General features: G+C 37.7%; 1 protein-coding gene across 2 annotated transcripts in view; it reads left to right on the top strand.

Moving 5' to 3' along the window:
- The window catches only part of LOC592204 (solute carrier family 12 member 8), a 29,079-nt gene extending 9,630 nt beyond the window's left edge, over positions 1 to 19,449 (top strand). Inside the window, exons 1-10 of one of the 2 annotated variants that reach the window (XM_011663724.2) lie at positions 3,828 to 3,930; positions 5,621 to 5,659; positions 7,385 to 7,576; positions 9,623 to 9,854; positions 10,678 to 10,967; positions 11,948 to 12,094; positions 12,816 to 13,311; positions 13,926 to 14,014; positions 14,833 to 15,008; positions 19,083 to 19,449. In XM_011663724.2, the coding sequence (XP_011662026.2) occupies positions 7,424 to 7,576; positions 9,623 to 9,854; positions 10,678 to 10,967; positions 11,948 to 12,094; positions 12,816 to 13,311; positions 13,926 to 14,014; positions 14,833 to 15,008; positions 19,083 to 19,410 (1,911 nt within the window). In that variant the 5' untranslated portion in view covers positions 3,828 to 3,930; positions 5,621 to 5,659; positions 7,385 to 7,423 and the 3' untranslated portion in view covers positions 19,411 to 19,449. Of the gene's footprint in view, positions 1 to 3,777; positions 3,931 to 5,620; positions 5,660 to 7,384; positions 7,577 to 9,622; positions 9,855 to 10,677; positions 10,968 to 11,947; positions 12,095 to 12,815; positions 13,312 to 13,925; positions 14,015 to 14,832; positions 15,009 to 19,082 lie in introns of those variants that run through there. The other variant, XM_011663723.2, reaches the window with a different exon arrangement.
- Positions 19,450 to 20,110: the final 661 nt, after the last annotated feature.

Below are 20,110 nucleotides of genomic sequence, written 5' to 3' on the forward strand. Positions count from 1 at the left end.
ATCAATAATGATGTGGGGAATTTCAAAGTCTTTTCGCATTATTAATGGAGTATTTTCTAATTACTAGTCTAAGGAATGTAGAATATGGACCGTCATTTAATGATGTACGTATACATATGGATGATGTATTTCTACAAGTTTTTATATGCTGTATACAAATGAATTTCTTTTTGGTCATTACAGATGAAGAAGATGAACACTTCAGAGCAACTATTTCTATCAAAGGATACATGTAACTCCCCTTTAAGTTTTAGCTTGTAAACTTTATTATAAATGTGGAATACTCAATGCATTACATTGTACATATTCCTACATGTATTGTAGATAATGAATGAATGAATAAATACCCTAGGCTTAGGCTCTGTGCAGTGCAGTACATGTGCATGTACGCGAGTCTGGTTCAATCAATACATTTCACACAATAGTGTACGAGTGTTGGGCCATTCATTACACTTTACAACCGAGCATATGGCGCACATGTAGGCAGGGATCTAACCTACCTACCCTATGTCATTACCCAAGATATCCATTTGTGAAGGATTACTGAGATGCGTTGACTAGCTAACGTGCATTGATTATCATTGATCTACCGAGATTACATAAATTATGCGCACAATATGGATACATGCCCTTCAGTAGTATCAAGTTCTATTGTTACTGCTGACAAGATAGCAATGTAGATAAGGTGCTTATAGTGCATGCAATGCCACATGAAAGACACATTGTAGTTTATACAAGTATGTTCTTCTTGTAATGCAAGTTTTTGTCGCATTTGGGAAATAATTGTGAAAGGAAGAATATTATGGTTAAAATGGGATGAAAAATGAATAGTCAAATGCATTGGATCTCTAACACAAAATTTATAATTTCATACAGTTCCATGTATGAGACTGAATTTCTTGACATTTATAGCTTAGAAACATGGTAAATGTAGGCCTATACATTTCCACTGCAGTACGTTTGTGTGCATGATCATGTACATTATCAGTGTTTTGTGTCTGTTTAGAGCAAAAAGGGCATTGATCGTGTATAAAATAATGAGTTATTGTCCTTCTGGCTCTAAACAGACATTTCTTTTATCACTCCAAATACGGGTCACATTTTCAGGCTAATAATGATCTTCCCACAGATCCCTACAAATATATTTAATGGGCGTTGCTGGGATTAGTGACCATCTCAAAACTTGTAAAATGGCCAAAATGTTTTTTAAAATCACAATTGAAAACTTTCTTAAAAATATGATGGCAAAATATTCTTTATTAGCAAAATTACAGTCATTTCTCTTTTCAAATTTGAATTTTGCAATTGGCAGTGTACATTTTTCCCCATTCATTGTGTACAAAATTAGCGAGGGCTTAAATATTTTAATCATTACAGAGAAAACCAAAGAGTCTTTTTTTTAATCTGAAATTTTGCACATAATTTCTTAAACTTGAGGGCTTGCAAATCCCTGGTAGGGGCTTTAAAACTTGTCTCACATACATTATTATTCAGTTGTTAAAATCAGTATAAAACAATAGTAAACAAGTTTTAAAAAATAACAGAACAACGATGTAATGTAGCCTACGCATACGTATCTACATACCGTAATTAACGGTGTATAAACCGCACATTGTTGCCGCCGAAAAAAATTCAAAGTCGGGGGTGCGGTTTATACACGGTACACCAAAAAAAAAAAAAATGTCTCCCAGCTCGGTAATCGGTGTGTTGACTCACCACTCGGAAAAAAGTTACAACACTCAAATTTGTCTGTCATCTTGGTTTGAAAGTAATCTTTCTGATAGATCTCAATATGTAGTTTGTAATAATAATTCCTCAAATTTTTCTTCTATTACATGGTGAACCACAAGATTCTATCCTAGGTCCCCTACTGTTTTTCAATTTACATTACCGGTAATGATTTTACACTAACCCCCAATTTTTTATTTATTTATTTTTTTTTTTAAAGGGCGAAATAGAGGGGTGCGGTTAATACACGAGGGCGGTTTAATCAATGTTAATTACGGTACTAATTCATACAGGTACACAATGTAAAATACGTATGCCTACTTTCCCTGGAAAGAGCCATATTGTTTTTGTCATCTGCAGTAATCGTGCAAAGCTGACAATCTATGCATCGAGGTAATTGTCTGTCAGAGATTGTTGTTTGTTCAGCTTCATTCAACATTACACCTCTACAATCTACATGTATTATGATGACGTACATTGTCAAAGTCAAACAGCTTGAGAGGTGTGGGACTGTAATGTATAACTCTGTGTTGTTGGGAACATAGCCCAGTGTTTCGGAGTGATCAGTTGATATAATTTTGATGAAATATTGAAATTCTATTTCTCTCTTTCTATCTCCCCTATAAAATATTTACTTGGATTTTTATAGATTTCAGTATTGATGAATTTGTTACTGAAGACTTTTTTTCATTACCTTTGCCATTTGAGATTACCTATTCATTACGTATGATTGATAGGAAAAAATTCTTCAGTACGAGTCAATTATTAATTCATTGTAATATAATTAAAAACACTTTTGTTGGCGTTCACCTTTGTGCACATTTTCATTCTTCCACTCCCTATCCATTCCTGTATTTTCTTTTACTTCATTTACTTGCTCCCCATCTCTTATCCCTCCATCTTTCTCTCTCTCTCTCTCTTTCTCTCTCTCCCTCCTTCCCTCTCTCCTTCCCTCCCTCCCTCCATCCCTCCCTCCTTTCCTCCCCTCCTCCCCTCCCTCCCCCTCCTCCCCTCTCTCTCTCCTCCCCTCTCTCTCTCTCCTCTCTTCTTCTCTTTCTCTCTCTTTCTCTCTTCCTTCATCTACATTTACTCCAACTACCTCACTCTGTTGTCTTTTGCATCCCACATGTATACAATAATGCAAATCCATGTCTAATTCCAATGTCTCTAATCTCTCTATATTAAACTCCATTCTTCAATCTCTTTTTATATATCTCCTTTTATATATTTACTTTTATTTTTGTCCTTTTATTTATCTCCTTTTATTTATCTCCTTTTATTTATCTCCTTTTATTTATCTCCTTTTATTTATCTCCTTTTATTTATCTCCTTTTATTTATCTCCTTTTATTTATCTCCTTTTATATATCTCCTTTTACACTATCCCCCTGTCCACACACAACATTTTCCGTGATTAGCTATACCGTTTCGCTATAGTGATACCGTTTCACGATAGTTTTACGATGAAATTTTGTGTGTGGACGCTCACTAACGATACGTCGTATAACGAAACTAGTCTAACGAAATGCAGGTTTGGGCATCGTTTCGAACTGAAACTCAATAAAGAATCACGCCTAATCACGAATGTGTTGTGTGTGGACAGGGGGAGTGTAACTAGTGTAACTAACTGGGCGGGGCTTAACGTGACCTCGAGCGAAAGGAGACCAGACTGTAGAGTTTCAGGATTACTTTCTTCTGTTTATGGACATCCTTGAATTTATAAGATGATTATTTATATGACATTTCTTGTGTGTGGACACTTTGAAATGTATACTATGATTCTTTATACGACGTTTCGTTATAGAGTTTCGGGATAAATTGTTTTGTGTGTGGACACGCTGTATATATCTCCTTTTATTTATCTCCTTTTATATATCTCCTTTTACACTATATATCTCTTTTTATTTATCTTCTTTTACACTATATATCTCCTTTTATTTATCTCCTTTTATATATCTACTTTTACACTATATATCTCCTTTTATTTATCTCCTTTTATTTAACTCCATTCTTCAATCTCCTTCCTATTTTCTCTCGTTTCCTATCCCAGGCGGGTCAGAGCAGTCACAGCCAGACGCCTTGGTGGAAAGCAAACTTCTTTGTGAGGGAACCTGTCCTCTTTGGAACATGGGATGGAGTCTTCACCTCCTGTATGATCAACATCTTTGGTGTGGTCATCTTCCTCCGGACAGGCTGGATGGTGGTAAGATTTTTTTGAGAGAACCAGGGGCCCGTCTTACAAAGAGTTGATATCAATCGCAACTTATTTGCAATTAATATCAATCGCAACTATGTACATAAGAGAGATAGGAGACTGCAAACTTGCGATTGATTGAAGGACTGACGATTGCTTGGAGCACTTCAATCGCAACTCTTTGCAAGACGGGGCCCAGGAGTACTGCAGTCCTGCACACATGCCCCTCCCCCTTCCAATTTGAATTCTGAACCCCAAAACTTTCACAATTTGAACAGGGATCTGGACCTTAAAAGCATTAATACCAGTAGGCCATTTTTGTATTAAATGTAACCAAATTTAAATTCTTTGTGAAGTGCCTTGATATTGATACAAATTCTTTTATTTACCTGATAAATTGTCTGCCAATGGTCAGAATGCAAGTTGCATATGTTACATGTTGTTAGGGAGGGCAAACCATAATCTTAGTCCTGCCTAGCATCAACTACTGTATGCAATTTGCATTCTGACTATTGGGATGCAATTCGTATTTCGAGTATCTGGATCTGGATGTTATTTTTTAGACGTGAATGAATTCATATCAAGGCACTTCGCAAAGGCCTACATGTATGCATCAAAATTTGGTTACATTATGAAAATGGTCTATTGGGACCCTCAGCTGGACATGTTCATTGGTTTGTCTGCAAGGCAACCATGCACAGAGGAACGATGGAAGAGCCACGGCTTACATGGCTGCCATTCTAGAGTACCAGACAATCTCATGAACTACACATGTAGAAGCTGGAAGGTTCGCTTTCAGATGATGATGATGATGGTGGTGGTGGTGGTGGTGTTGGTGGTGGTGGTGGTGGTGGTGGTGGTGGTCATGGTGGTGGTGGTGGTGGTGGTGGTGGTGGTGGTGGTGGTGGTGGTGGTGGTGGTGGTGGTGGTGGTGGTCATGGTGGTGGTGGTGGTGGTGGTGGTGGTGGTGGTGGTGATGGTGATGGTGATGGTGATGGTGATGGTGATGGTGATGGTGATGGTGATGGTGATGGTGATGGTGATGGTGATGGTGATGGTGATGATGATGATGATGATGATGATGAAGATGATGAGGATGATGATGATGATGATGATGATGATGATAAGATTCTGATTGCTAAGATCTTGGATGGTAATGATGACGATGATGAGGAGATGGAGGAGGAGGATGAAAACAGTGATGACGTGAATGACGATGGCAATGATAGATTGATAATGTGAAGGTGATACATAATTTTTTATTAAAGTAATGGTGATAAGTTTCATTACAACGATGATAATTGTATTACATGTAGCTCGACAGAAAACAGTGACACGTTCAACTACAATAAATCCAGATTTTTTGAAGACCTACAAGTTTTATATTTCTTCAATTTTTTAGGTATATGTGGACATTGTCATTTCTTACACCATCCTTAATTAAAGGTGTGAAATCGATGCACTTCATTGTGAGATTTGACACCTCATATATCTTAAAAACCCTTTAAAAACCCATATCAAATTTCCACTTTGAGAAAAATCTACCAGTTACATGTAGAACTGCAGAAGCTACCAGCATGCATACGTCCCAGTTTTATTCCCTTCTTTGATACTGGTATGACTTTCATCCGTCAACCTATAAATGAAATCTATCCTTTTCAGATCTAATCATCATATGATACAAATTTTGTGGTTTTAGCTAAATTGTCTCTGGTTTTGGTGAATTGGAAAGAGAAGGGTATGTACATTGTAAACACCATTTGGAGATTGCATGCTTTATACATTTTTAGCCCAGAATGACAAGGTTTATTCACCACTAACCAATAACCATATATATACTGCTGAGAGCCAGAAGGGCGTTATTAAATCATAGCGCTTTAGTACACAGCGTTATTGCCCTTTTGGTTCTGAGCATGCGACTTGTAGTGCCAGGCGTAATTGGAACAGGGCATGTTTAACCAGAGTGGCTATCGATTTGGTAGATTATTGGAGAAGAAGGTGATTAGAAAACCAACATAATACCTGGGAAACTAATGATACTAACACATGCTTCACATATGCGGTTTATTCTGTGTGCGAACAATCTTTTTGCATGCACTGAAGTGACTGAATAAAGTATAATTTAAACATTTAGAATATGACAAAATGTGTAATGCAATAAAACACAAGCATTTTTCTTTCTTTTGCAGGTACGTGTAGTTAAAAATTGATTTCATTTCATTGTATTTTAGGCATGATATGACGATTAACGAAGCATGTATTTATTATATATTTAGTTTTCTAATATGGAGACATACTGTAAGCTTTACTAACACCACAAACACTACTAAGAATTAACATACATACACTAACAGTGATAAGCAATGAAAAACAATATGTAAAGGATCATTAAGTTTAAATTGTTTAATATATTTAGCTGTGGGATTGTGATTATACATACATGTGTGCATTCATTAAAAAATATGAATTTATAAATTGTTATTGATTAAAAAATAGAGGATATCTCCCGTACATGTCTTTATCAAGTGCAGAGCCATATATTTCACTTAAATCGCTCTGTATGCAATTAGTTTTCATGTTCAAGTACAACTGTACAAAGATATTTGTTTTGGTTGTCATCTTGGCTCATTTTAAGCTATCAAGAAATATAGAATTGTAGACAGAATTCTCAATGTATAAAATCTCCTGAAAAAAATAACAAGCCTTAATTAATTCATCATAGTCATTTAAAAAATATAGCCCCTAATACTAACTTTGTAAAGGAAGGTTATTGTATACATCTTCATAAACTTCAGCATGAGGCACATAATATCACTTTTGATTTAAATGGAAAACAAGTCAAAGGAATGAATTTATCAGAGTCATGACGTGTACTTTATGCGAATTTGATGTGAAAATCTATTTTAGCATTGCTAATAAGAATCATGCTTACTTTAATACATTGCTGCGAATTCTGTGTCATGAATACATATATCAGACAAAGAAACGGTTCCTCTGCAAGTACTCATTAGTCATTAAAATCTAATACTGATTCATTTATTTTCAAAGATTTTTTTGGGTATGTAGGATTTTGATAAAAAGTTACAAAATATTATTTGATACAAAAAAGTAATATTTATAATTCATAGGCTTTAGAGTATTGAATGTCTGAAATCATAAATAAACAATTTAGAGTATTGAATGTCTGAAATCATAAATAAACAATACAGTTACAGGACATTAAAAAGCTCTAAGAACATTTAAAAGAAGCTGTATTCAAACTACCAAGTATGTTTATGTATCATTGGATGCATTATCAAATCTCACATTATTTAACTCCTCTGTTAATAAATAACATCACTTATAAACTGAATTTGAAATTTGAATAAATTTGAATAAATTTGAATAAATGCAGGTTGTATGTATTATCACTGTGGAATTCAAGTAAAGTGATGGTAATCATATTCATTCTTTCCCAAACCAGGGAAACGCTGGAGTAGGACTCTCGATCCTGATCATCCTCATGACCGTAGCCGTAGCTCTCGTCTCATCGCTAGCGGCCATCGGGGTATGCGAGAGGTGTAAGATGCAGAGCGGAGGCATCTACTTTCTCTTGTCTCATGTGCTTGGGGCTAGGATGGGGGCAACGCTGGGTATCCTCTACTCATTTGGACAGGTAAATATTCATATTAAAGCCCCACTGCACTACTTATAGCTACGTGCGCCCTCTATATAGCAAACAATGCCCAATCGTTCCTGTTCGTCCCCCATGATCCCCTTTATCTTATGTTAATTGAGAGCTGGTTTGATGAGATAACCACCTGTCAGTGACCTTGCAGGATGGTCTAATCCCCTTGGCCAAGCTAGTACAGACAGGCTTTAAATAATAGTTGGTGCACCATGATTGATTGATTGATTGATTGATTTGTTATAGATGCACAGTAAGGTGCAAATCATAATCGGTTTGTTCGATGGTATTCTTTTGGTCCAGGTCAGCACTGAGCACATTTATTTACCCCTGTAGGTGCAAAAGTTATGTCCCCTTTTACTCATTTAAAGTCTCTTGACAAATGTGTTTAGTCTGGTATTTTTATTTTCATAATTTTACGATTACAATAAAGATTCATCAAAAAACTATCCTAGCTTTATAAATATATGGTAGTCAGCATGTAGTTAGTGATCATGACACATTTATTTTGTTACAAGACGTTGTTTGCTTTTTATTTATACTTTTACTACCTGAACCATCACAAATATTCCAAATCATTAACTACCATTTCAACAAAAAAAGTACTTGTTTGCACCAAAAGTAAAAAAATCACTTCAAGTAAGGATCTAATACAACGTCGTTCCTACTACATGCTTGCTAGCCACTCATGAGGTGTCAGCTGTAATATAATTAAAATGAATCTTGATTGACCGCATCCAAGAGAATTGCCTCTGCTTTGAAATGGCAATCAAGCGTAACTCATTATACTCTGAGGACTGTAGCCCTCTCTTTTTTTCTAAATCATGGGTATCGATGTCACCATCCAGTCAACTGTATCATTATGTATGAGTTATAAATATTTTTTCATTTACAGAGACTCTTGGGGGATTTACATTAGGAAATGTATTTTTTTTGCAACAATTAGAATATCTTTTTAGTTTTTTACTAGAGATCTTTTCTGTTTTTTCTAGAGCTATTTTAGAGCTTTAATACCAAAACTAAAGATGATAATTTCTTTTTTTAATATGTATTTATTTATTTATGTATATTTTTGTATAATAGCCTGCTCTTCTATTGTTTCCTGTTCGTATACTTGGATAGTCAAGGGTGTGGCACAATGATAATCTTCTTTGTAAATCTTGATAGTGGTGTCACGGCCCATTTAATCATATCAATCATCCTTTTTTTCTCAAAATTATGGTATCGATATCACGACCCAGTCAAATTCATTGATCTTTTACTTCTTATGTTTATCTAGCTCTTGTTAACGGTCGCTTGTTCACTCTGGCTTCAGCAAGTCTTTAGTGAATGATAATAATAATAGGCATTTATATAGCTACGTCTATCTAGACAATTCTATTCCGAGGCGCACAAGAAAAATTGGAAATAATGAGAGCGTTTGGATGAGTGTCATAGTGCCAACTGCCAAGTACAGGTATTGTTGAAAAGATAAGATTTTAGCTTGGATTTAAAGGTCTCTGAGGAAGTTATGATTCTCAAATGAAATGGTAAATTATTCCAAAGAGAATACCTTCGCCTGGACATCACCTGTAGTCATGGGTATTGGCATAGATTCATCTTCTATTTTTTTCTCTTTTCAATCATGGTATCAGTGTCACTACTTACTCAACCTTATCATCACACTTTTATCATATTTCTCTATTTCAGACGGTAGCCTGCCCGCTCTGCTGCACAGGTTTTTGCTGGGTTAATGCTTGGGCGGTCAGGGCTTGGGCAATAGCATTCAATTCAATTTTCTTATTGTTCATGGTATCAGTGTCACTACTCACTCAACTGTATCATTAAACTCTTCTTATGTTTTCTTCTTTTAGATGGTAGCCTGTTTGCTCAACTGCACTGGTTTCAGCGAGTCTGTAGCAAAGACCTATGGGCATGGGTGTTCCCATAGTGGTCATCTTTTTGTAAAATCATGGCATCAGTGCCGCAACCCTGTCCAACATGCTTATCTTGTTCGTCTTATGTTCTCTCTCTCTCTCTCTCTCTCTCTCTCAGACGGTTGCCTGCTCGCTCTATTGCACAGGTTTTGGCGAGTCCGTAGCAAAGACCTTCGGCTGGCAGAACGCTTGGGCGGTCAGGGGCGTGGGCATAGCGGTCATCCTACTTCTGCTGGCCATTAACATCGCGGGGGTCAAGTGGGTCATTAAAATGCAGCTCATTCTACTGGCCATACTGGGTGTGGCCACACTGGACTTCCTCGTTGGGACAGTAGCCCATACAGATGCAGGTAACATATCAAGAATGACTGATGACCGTTCCTCGCATCACCTGAGCAATGGTTGATTGTGATTTTATGTCATCAGAGATTAACTACCTTATTTATTGTTCTTTGTACCTTCCCTTGCCATCCTCTCTCTATGCTGGGGTTGATGGTAGAGGTCAGTGCAGTGGACAGTAGAAGAGGAGTTGCGCATTTTCACCCAAACTCACTTTTTGACTTGTGTAGAGTTGAATTCTATGTGAGATTTGGTTTTGCATGTGCATATATTTGAAGAAAAGAAAAAAACATATCAACAATGAAATTTGATCAAACTGCCATTTGTTTTTAAATTAGATAAAATTGCAGAAAGCTCAAAACTTGAAATATTTCCAGGTAAACAAAAGTAAACATATATGATCAGCAATTGTAATAAATTTTAAAAAAGGAATTTGCAAGAATAGTCAAACTTGGCTGATTGCCATCGTAAACTTAAGCTAAAAATCAACAAGAAGCTAAGTAACACCAAGAACTTCCATCTTTGTTCTAGTTGTAAGAGTCTTCTTGAAGTTGTTCTGTGCCTCGAGACCACTTCTTAACAATAATAATGATAATGATAATAACAGTAAAAAACATTTATATAGCGCTTCATACTAATGTTTAAAGCGTTGTATTATTACCCCAGCATAAGTCCAGTGAAAACGTCCTGGTGCAGTTGTGCCCTCACACTCCATTATTAAAAGCTTTCTTGTTGCGAGTAATAAAGTCATGAGATGTCTTATTTGTATTGTGAACAGGGTGTAATGTTTGTCCTAACACATCATCATTGCACCACCTCATTTGTATTTTATAGCAAACGGTTTCCTGGGTTACAACCGCGAAGCCTTCCATAACAACACCGGTGCTGACTATAAGGAAGGCGAAAACTTCTTCACCGTCTTTGGCGTCTTCTTTCCGACGGCCACCGGCGTGATGGCCGGCATCAACATGAGCGGGGACCTCCGTGATGCGCAAAAGAGTATCCCCAAGGGAACCCTCTCAGCTCTTGGTGTGACGACCGTCCTGTACCTCTTGTTTGCCATACTGCTAGGAGCGACGTGTATGAGAGACGCCCTTCAGGACGACTACATGATAGCAGAGACAGTAAGTGGGGAAATTTTTGAGCGTCAAGTAAAGAATGGCTGAGGGTCCAAGGGCAAGTGGCCCTGTAACAGTCTGAGAGACCACTTCATTTTAAAGCCTGTCATAACATACTAGTTTGGCCAGGATGGATTAGACCATCCAGAGTGGTCACTGACAGGTGGCTATCTCATCAAATCAGCTCTCAATTAACATAAGAAAAAGAAGAACATGGGGGACCAACGGGCACCGCTTAGGCATTGTTTTCTATATAGAGGGAGCAAGTATAGCTACAAGTAGTACAGTGAGGCTTTAACAGTTGTTTCTATTTCGAATATGTACAAATTCTCCCTTGCTTCCACATGAAGACCAAAATACCATTCTGGTATTGAAAAATACATTGGAATGAAGTTGATGAATACAATTTTACTTTGTGTCATTTCTTATCCAGTGTTTGGATGGTAAGCAGCACAGTAATACTGCAACTGTGAAGGCTTGGGATAGTGAGGGGAGGGGGTATAATTACTCAGCATCACATCAGTGAAACATTAGTGGCCAATTTATAAAAGAAATTAAGACATGAAATGAAGAAGAATGGAGTCATGTTTGCTCAGTCCTAGAGCCATTAGGGACTTTTAGATTTGCACGTCGACATAGTGGACTGCTACATGTGACGTCCTATTAAGGCACAGCCAGTGCATTAAAGTATCTTAAAAGGACGTCACACGTAGCAGTCCACTATGTCAACATGCAAATCTAAAAGTCCCTAATGTCTCAAAGCCAGGAGGTCCCAGGTTTAGAACGAAGTTGTTGCACAAGTGCACTTTCGTAAGGCATCAATTCTCATTACCAAATCTCAGCGATAGGACTTAAAGATGTAGGTTCCCTTGGTTTCTTACCTTAGAAAATATACATGTAAAATCAAATAAATCATTGTTAATCAGTCAATCAATCAAGAATATTGTTTTGATATCTCAGTGTCTGCTTTTGATTTTGCTTTTTAGGTGTCACTGGTGGGATTTCTATGGCTGCTTGGTCTGTACATCTCGTCTCTATCATCATGTTTAGGAGGGCTTTACGGAGCACCCAGAATCCTTCAGTGTATAGCCAACGAGAACGTGATTCCCATCATTAAAGTCCTGGGCCATGGGGTAAGTCTTTTGCTTAAAGAAATGTAAGCAGATCTATTTTCATGGTTAAGGTTCTGGCTAAGGAAGGACTTCTAAAAAAGTATTGCACATGAAAATCAGAGTAAAGGCCAAATTGGCCTTAAAAAGTAAACAGGTCAGATGTCACTGCAATTTGTCCCCCCCCCCCCCCCCAACAAGACTTTCAGTACCTTAAAAATTGATGTTTATATTCAGGACTATTCAAAACCATGATCACCTAGATTATACATTGAAATGTGAAGAAAAATGCTATTTGCAAATTCTTCTGTAATTGGATCACAGAAAAATCATATTGTCCGTGATGGGCAAGAGGCAATTTTATGTCAGGAAAAAGGAAAAAGCTTCATGCAACACCGACCCCTGTGTATACTCCCTGATTTGTTAGTTACATAATGTACAAATATAAAGCACACTGCAATGTTGTTTTTTGTACAAGTGGATTAAACCCACATGTTTAAATATGCCTTTGGCTGTTCACACTAGCCCTGCACTATACCAGGATTGCAAGGACCAATATATTTTGCAGGCTAAACTTTATTATACTTGTTGGTACCTTATTCGTCATGGAGGATTTATCATCAATTTGTTTGTCTTTTTGAAGTCCTCATACTTGGTATGAGCAGCAAGTATTGTATCATGTACTGGCAAGACATCTACATGTACTATTAACATATCTTGTTATCAACATTACATCCACATGCAGAAAGGGCCAAATAAAGAGCCCATCATAGCCCAGCTTCTCGTCTGCTTCATCGCCATCCTCTTCATCTTCATCGGCCAGGTCAACTACCTAGGTCCCATCGTCACCATGCCCTTCCTCCTCTCCTACGCCGGCATCGACTACGCCTACTTCTCCCTGGCCATGAGCTTTGACCGGGTGGGCGGCGACCCCGGCAAGGAGAAGGACAGCCTCCTCTCCCACGTCATCGACAAGAACCGACAGGACGGCAACTCGTACGGCGCCCTCGTCAACGAACCCGACGATGATGACGAGCCGAACCGCAGGGATTCGCTGACGGAGTTCAAGCAGGATATCGAGAAGGCGGAGAAAGCGTTTGGCGTGGAGGGGGAAAAGAAGGAGCTGGATAACGAGAAGAATGCGTCGATTGAAAACGGAGGGAACGGGTATGGAGGAGGAGGAGGAGGAGTGGTGGGGATTAGTGATAAAGAATCACTTATTGATTCAGAAAATAGAGGGGGTAAGCACACATCATGAATCAGAGCCATCTATACACAGAGTTTGACCAACTTGATTTCACTGGGTCTCAACATGGCGTATATTCTTTTGTTTTGTGCTTTTCCAACAAAGCAGTCGTCGCCATATTGTGTCCAACTCGAACCGGGTTGGCCAAACTCTGTGTATAAATGGCTCGACCATGAACATTCATTACTGTGTCATTTTGTGGTCATCTCATTCGGTTTTCTTCAGCTTGTACTTGTAAAATGTAGTATCTGAAATCATAATTGTTTATGAATATGTACTAGCTAGAATCTACTGTATACAGAATTTTTGTATTGCCTATTAACAGATATTGTGCAGGATTTTCACATTGCTAATTCACTACAAAATTAACACCAGCAGAAATTCGAAATATTTAGTGGATGGAATTAATTCAACTCTTTGCTGCCTTTAAAAAATAAAAGGAAAATTTTTGAAATTCTGTGATAAAGTGTGCTGTCATAAAACCTTGCAATTATAACTGGTTTCTTTAATTATTTGATACAGTTTAAAAGCTACATACCAGTAGTACAGTTTATTATTCAATTCAGTATGATTTGAACTTTCTTCTGTTTTCTTCTTCTTCTTCTTCAGAATCCAAAGGTCCATTCAGTACAGAGATAACTCGCATGCCCCCTTCCTGGTATTCAAGATTCTGTAACAGATGGGTCTCACTTATAGGTGTAAGTATTCATGAAATCATAGCTGTATATAAGGTGCAAAATAAAGTCTAGTTACTCTGTAACAGTTCATCAGTACGAGATATGTTTGTATCCCCTGTCTGTGTAAAAGTAAAAAGATGAGGTGTAAAAACTTTGTAATACTGAAAGTAGCCTCTTTCCTGGTATTCAAGATTCTGTAACTGATGGGTCTCACTTGTAGGTGTAGGTATACCCTATAAAGTCATGTCTGTGGGAAAGGTACAAGAATCTAGAGACCACTGCATAATACCTCATGATCAAATCAGATTATCTATGTCTCGTAAACAGAGACAAAGCTCAACACTAGCGGTTTCCAAGGGCCACCATACATCTCTTCAGGCAACCAACTAAAAGACAAAGAAGAAGTTGCTTTGTCGAGCAATCTTAAAATTTGGTATTTGCTTCCTTATGTGATACATTGAAGGGATAGTCTTGCTGTATTTTTCGTAGAATAGAAGATAGGAGAGCAAGAGGATATACATGTAGGTAGGAAAACAGAGATGCATGGAGAAAATTTTTTAATTAAAGCGATATGGAAAAAGAGAAATGATAAGAGAGTAATTGAGGGTGGGAGGAAAATAGAATTATTGAGAAGATGTCTGGGCTGCCAATCACAAAGTTGTGAAAATTTGTACATGCACAAATGTCTTTTATCATAATCTAGTGGCAGTGTATATGTAAAAAATTGAAAATTAGTCAAATCTATTTGCACAAATGGGCAACCGAAATTGTCAGTTAGTGTTAAGCCCTGCCTATTATGACCCAATTAAGTATTTTTGTTTCCTCATTTCTTCCTCCAGGCTTTAATATCTGTTGCAATCATGTTTGCCATTCATTGGGGCTATGCTCTTGCCAACGTGTGCGTGTACTTAATCATCTACATCTATATCGGCCAGGCCAACCCGGGCGTCAAACCGGGCGTGGCTGATTTCCAATTTTTCCGATGGATCAAGTCCCTCTTCCAGAGACTCCTCAGGTATGCATTTATCTCATCTTCCCCATCTTTCTTTCTTTTCCTGATTGTTCTTTCTCTAATTCATTGATTTCTATTGTTCGCCCAGCTCTCTTTTGCATCATCATTCTGAAGATTATGTTTGCCTTCTCTGTGGTTATCAACTTATTTTCTCTATGCATCTGTCTGTTTGCTGTTGTCTTTTTTTTAATGTTTGTCTTTCTCTCATGCATTCTCTACATGACTTGTATATATCTCCTTTCTTGATTAAAGTATGTATCTCTTCCTTTGCCCCTTTCTCATATTCTTCCTGCTTTCTCTTTTGCCATCTAAAATTTCCTCTTGTTGCTTTCTCTACATCTCTCTCTCTCTCTCTCTCTCTCTCGTAATTTTCTCAGTCTCTTTCTCTATCTCTCATTCTCTGTATTTCTCCCTCTCTACCCTTCTTTCTCACCCTCACTCCATCCCCCTTTCACTCTTTCTTTATCTTGTTCTTGTCTTCCTTGTCCTCCCATTCTTTCACTCCTTTCTTGTTTGTGGGCCTTTATTTTTTATCTTGCCATGCCTTGCCTCGGCCTTATGGTCAAAAGTATAACAGTATTCTTCCTACTCTATTTACACAAGCATTCAATACTGAATGCACGACGTTCCATCTAGTCTAGTTCTCTCTATTTATAAATTTTAGTATTTCTGTGTATGATCTTCCTAATGTAGATGAGTGAAGCATTAAAGCTCTTGCGCAAATATCATTCACTGTGCAGTACCTTAATCATTGCATGACTAGTTTCCATTTACTAATTTGCATTTTTGGAGGGATCGTGCAATTTAAATTTAGTTGTGGTTGTAGTAGAGATATGTAGATAGATATAGATGTACCCTATAGATTTCTGTAGAAACAAAGGCACCTTGTCTGTAGGTAAGTGTCAGGGAGTGTGAGGCAGCAAAAGGAGAGCGAAATTTTTTATTTTGTAGAATAATTCTGAAATATCTTGATGGAATGAGTTGGTTTGCTTTTTCTAATGATGAATACAATCCTCTTTGGTGCTGTTTTTTATTATTTTTGTTCTGTTTTTCGTACATCAAATGCCAGTACAAAGCGTACATACACCTTTTTTTTAAATGCGACAAGTATGAGAGTCAATCAAGGGTGTGATAAGAGTCTGAGAGAACATACGTTTGTGAAGTGTCATAAATTTGTGAAACGTAACGTAACGCAGTGAGTCAGCGTTATATTATACAAATAACGCACGGCCCAGAGTGCAATAGCGGTGAATGCAGTACATGCGAGGTTTCTTTAGATTGGTGCCACTCTGTGCAACGAGCCGCTTGCGGCAAGTTCACAGTGAGCACCATCTGAAGAAACCGAGCGTACACTGCATTTACGTTTCGCACAACAGGGTCAAGTGCGTTATTTGTTTTTATAAAATAACGACACAAATGCAAAACAAACAAAAGTTTAGATCTTAAGTATTAAGTTAGAGTCTACGAGAGTTACATGTAGATCCAGTGTTATGTTGGTTCTAGACTAAGACTAGAGTAAGCCCTTGCAGGCTTACCAAAAATTTCACGGGATTCATTGCCTTGAGTAAAAATAAAATCCATATGGGTCTAGAGATGAGTCAACATCAGACAGCTGAAATTCCTGGCTTCATTATAAAATCCCAAAGTCAACGGCAAAATAAAGTAAAATAAAAATTTGCTTTCTAGTAATACCCTGGCCCACTCTATATAGCTAAGCTACGTGTACACGCGCTGCGCTGGGATGGATCATGGAGCGTACAATACTTACCTACGCGTACAATTACAATGCACTCATTTTAATGCACTCATTACAATGCACTCAGAAAAGGGGCGTACTACACGTACGCGCGCGCGTTGGATATCAATGGTAACATGTAATATAACTTTTTTTGCGCTTTTGTCTGCAAAATCGTGCTTGCATCAAAAATTTGTACATGTCATGTGACGCGTATTGACCAATCACGATGCTTAAAATACTAGAGCCATTTTATAAAAGGGAGTTATATGCCCCAAGATTGTAATTGGATGCAGTTAACAATAACATGCGGCTATCTGCAATATTTCAAGAAAAGTTTGTGCCTTCATTTGTTCAATTTGAGCATGATGAGTGGCCTATTAGATGGATTCAATGTCACCTCTTCTTAGAGGGAGACAATGTAGATGATCACTATAGACAGGTGACCGTTATAGACAGGTGACCATTACAGACTGGTGACCACTTTAGACAGGTGACCATTACAGAGAGGTGACCGTTATAGACAGCTGACCGTTAGAGACAGGTGACCGGTAAAGACAGGTGACCGTTATAGACAGGTGACCATTATAGCCAGGTGACCATTATTGACAGGTGACCGTTATAGACAGGTGACTGTTATAGACAGGTGACCCTTACAGACTGGTGACCACTATTGACAGGTGACCGTTAAAGACACGTGACCAATATAGACAGGTGACCGTTAAAGACAGGTGACCGTTATAGACAGGTGACCATTATAGCCAGGTGACCATTATTGACAGGTGACCGTTAAAGACAGGTGACCATTATAGACAGGTGACCGTTAAAGACAGGTGACCATTATAGACAGGTGACCGTTAAAGACAGGTGACCGTTATAGACAGGTGACCGTTATTGACAGGTGACCGTTATAGACAGGTGACCGTTATAGACAGGTGACCGTTATAGACAGGTGACCGTTATAGACAGGTGACCGTTATAGACAGGTGACCGTTATAGACAGGTGACCGTTATAGACAGGTGACCGTTAAAGACAGGTGACCGTTATAGACAGGTGACCGTTATTGACAGGTGACCGTTATAGACAGGTGACCGTTATAGACAGGTGACCGTTATAGACAGGTGACCGTTATAGACAGGTGACCGTTAAAGACAGGTGACCGTTATAGACAGGTGACCGTTATAGACAAGTGACCGTTATAGACAGGTGACCATTATAGACAGGTGGCTATGAAAACAGGTTTGACTGAACTTTCATTGATAGCATTTGAAATAGATTTGGCCTGAATCTGTGCATGCGTGATGCTGATGTACCAGTAAATGTTTTTTTGCGTGAGAAAGCCTTACGATGGACGGAGCACCGCATCAACAACGCATATTAAAACATCCATCATAAAATGGACAGAGCTTCACTCATCTAGTGTCAACACAGCATTCGCAGCAACGCACTTCAAGTGGTGGTGGGCAGATGCATTGATTTAACGGTGATGGGTTTATCAATTTGTTCTTTTCCCCTTATCCAGTTTTATTTTATCCTAGTAGAAGTATAGAATTAGAAGTAGTTGCACTTTTTCTTCGTAGTTTGAAAACATAGTTCCTCATTAGATGGTTTCATTGGTGATGGGCCCCCCCCCCAAAAAAAAACAATCTTTTCTCAAGAAAGCGTAGAAATAGACACAATTTATCAAACAATTTTCATTATATATTGTGGATCATTTTATAGATATAGCTACTTTTCATGATGGTGCAGTACAAATATACTAAAACTTCAAAAATAAAGCAATAGAAAGATGCTCATGTTTCCTCTATAATACTTACAAATGAATACGTTTATAAAACATACTCTTACTCACATAGTTCTATAACTCTCTTGATTTTAGTTCTGACACAAATAGTTAGGGTAAAGATAGATGCCCATGTTTATATAAAGTTAAATTTTGGTATTTCATTGATGTGTTATACTGATGTGAACCCTCCACTCATTTAAAGTTTATTGTTATGTAATATTATAAGTACTATAATAATACTTTTATAATTTAGGGCATCTCATCATTGCGTTTTTATAGAGACCTTCTTCATGAATGCAAAACAGAAAACTTTTGAAAAGTGTCAGTTATAGACAAAGGACCAAATCCATTTTTATAGTATGTGCTAGAATTTAAATTACAGTACATTCTATTTCTTAAAAGCTAATGTGTAATTTAAGGCATATTAATAAAAACTTTCTCAAAGAATTTCTTTATGAAGACACAAAAGAAAAGAAAGAGGGAGGGATACAACTTTTTTTGAAATTGTGAAATATAAGAGGCATGACCAAGTCCATCACCAATGTTATTCCTTAGGAAAAAACCGCCGCCTCCCGAGCAAATGATCCTTGCTCCGTTTCCAGAAGACATGGGGATGGAGGAATCTAGCGTAAACCGGGATAATGAAGATTTCGCTGACCGTCGTCGATTCCATCACTCGTCCGTCGTCGCCGGCAACAACTTTGTGGAGGACCAGCCCATGTCGGCCATTCAGGCCCTCGGGGGTGAATCAGATGAAGAGTTTTCCGTCCAAGACAATGCTGCCAATTTGATGAAGTCAAAGAGGAACATAGAGATATTGAAGAGCGCGGAGAATCAACCTTTACTCGTAGACACGGAAAGAGAGCATAAGCCCAGCATGTGATTTTTTGCTCGTTCTAACTTTACTTAAATAAGATCCCATCAAAAACATAGATTTATGTATTTCAAATAAATAGATAGTCTTTCTGTCCATTGTGACCCAAATTTGTCTTTGAAGTTATTACTTTTAGATATCACAACTGGTTATCTTTTCAGCTTGGGACTTTTCAGTGTTGGGAAAGAGTGAATTTTGTCTAATTTGTAATTTTCACCAATTTATATAGCCTGATGTATCTCATGAAATTATTGACTTGTTATTTTTTACAGGTCTGAAATTCAAGTTGTTATGACACAACATTCAAATAAGACTGGGTGATTTTTCCATTTCTGAAGCTCAACTCATTATTATATATTTAGTGATGTTTATTTAAAGTTATTAACCCTAGTTGATTTCAGAAAGTTAGTAAAGTAACTTTTATTTCCAGTTTGACTGTCTTTTTATGTGCATTAATGTTTCTCTCTTTTCTTTCCTTTTCTGTGTTTCTGTTTATCTTCTCTCTTTCTTTCTCTCTCTCTGTCTGTCTTTCTGTCTGTCTCTGTCTGTCTCTCTGTCTCTTTCTGTGCATGTGTGTGTGTGTGTGTGTGTGTGTGTTCTCTCTCTCTCTTTCTCTCCACCACTTCTGTCTCTATCAAGTGCCAAATGTTGTGTATGTAGCGTTTCTTTCTAGTATATTAGTGTTGATAATTAATGTATTCTGCGTTAA

This window comes from Strongylocentrotus purpuratus, unplaced genomic scaffold (assembly GCF_000002235.5).
Source record: "Strongylocentrotus purpuratus isolate Spur 01 unplaced genomic scaffold, Spur_5.0 spur5_scaffold_7, whole genome shotgun sequence".
Classification (NCBI taxonomy): Eukaryota; Metazoa; Echinodermata; class Echinoidea; order Camarodonta; family Strongylocentrotidae; genus Strongylocentrotus; species Strongylocentrotus purpuratus.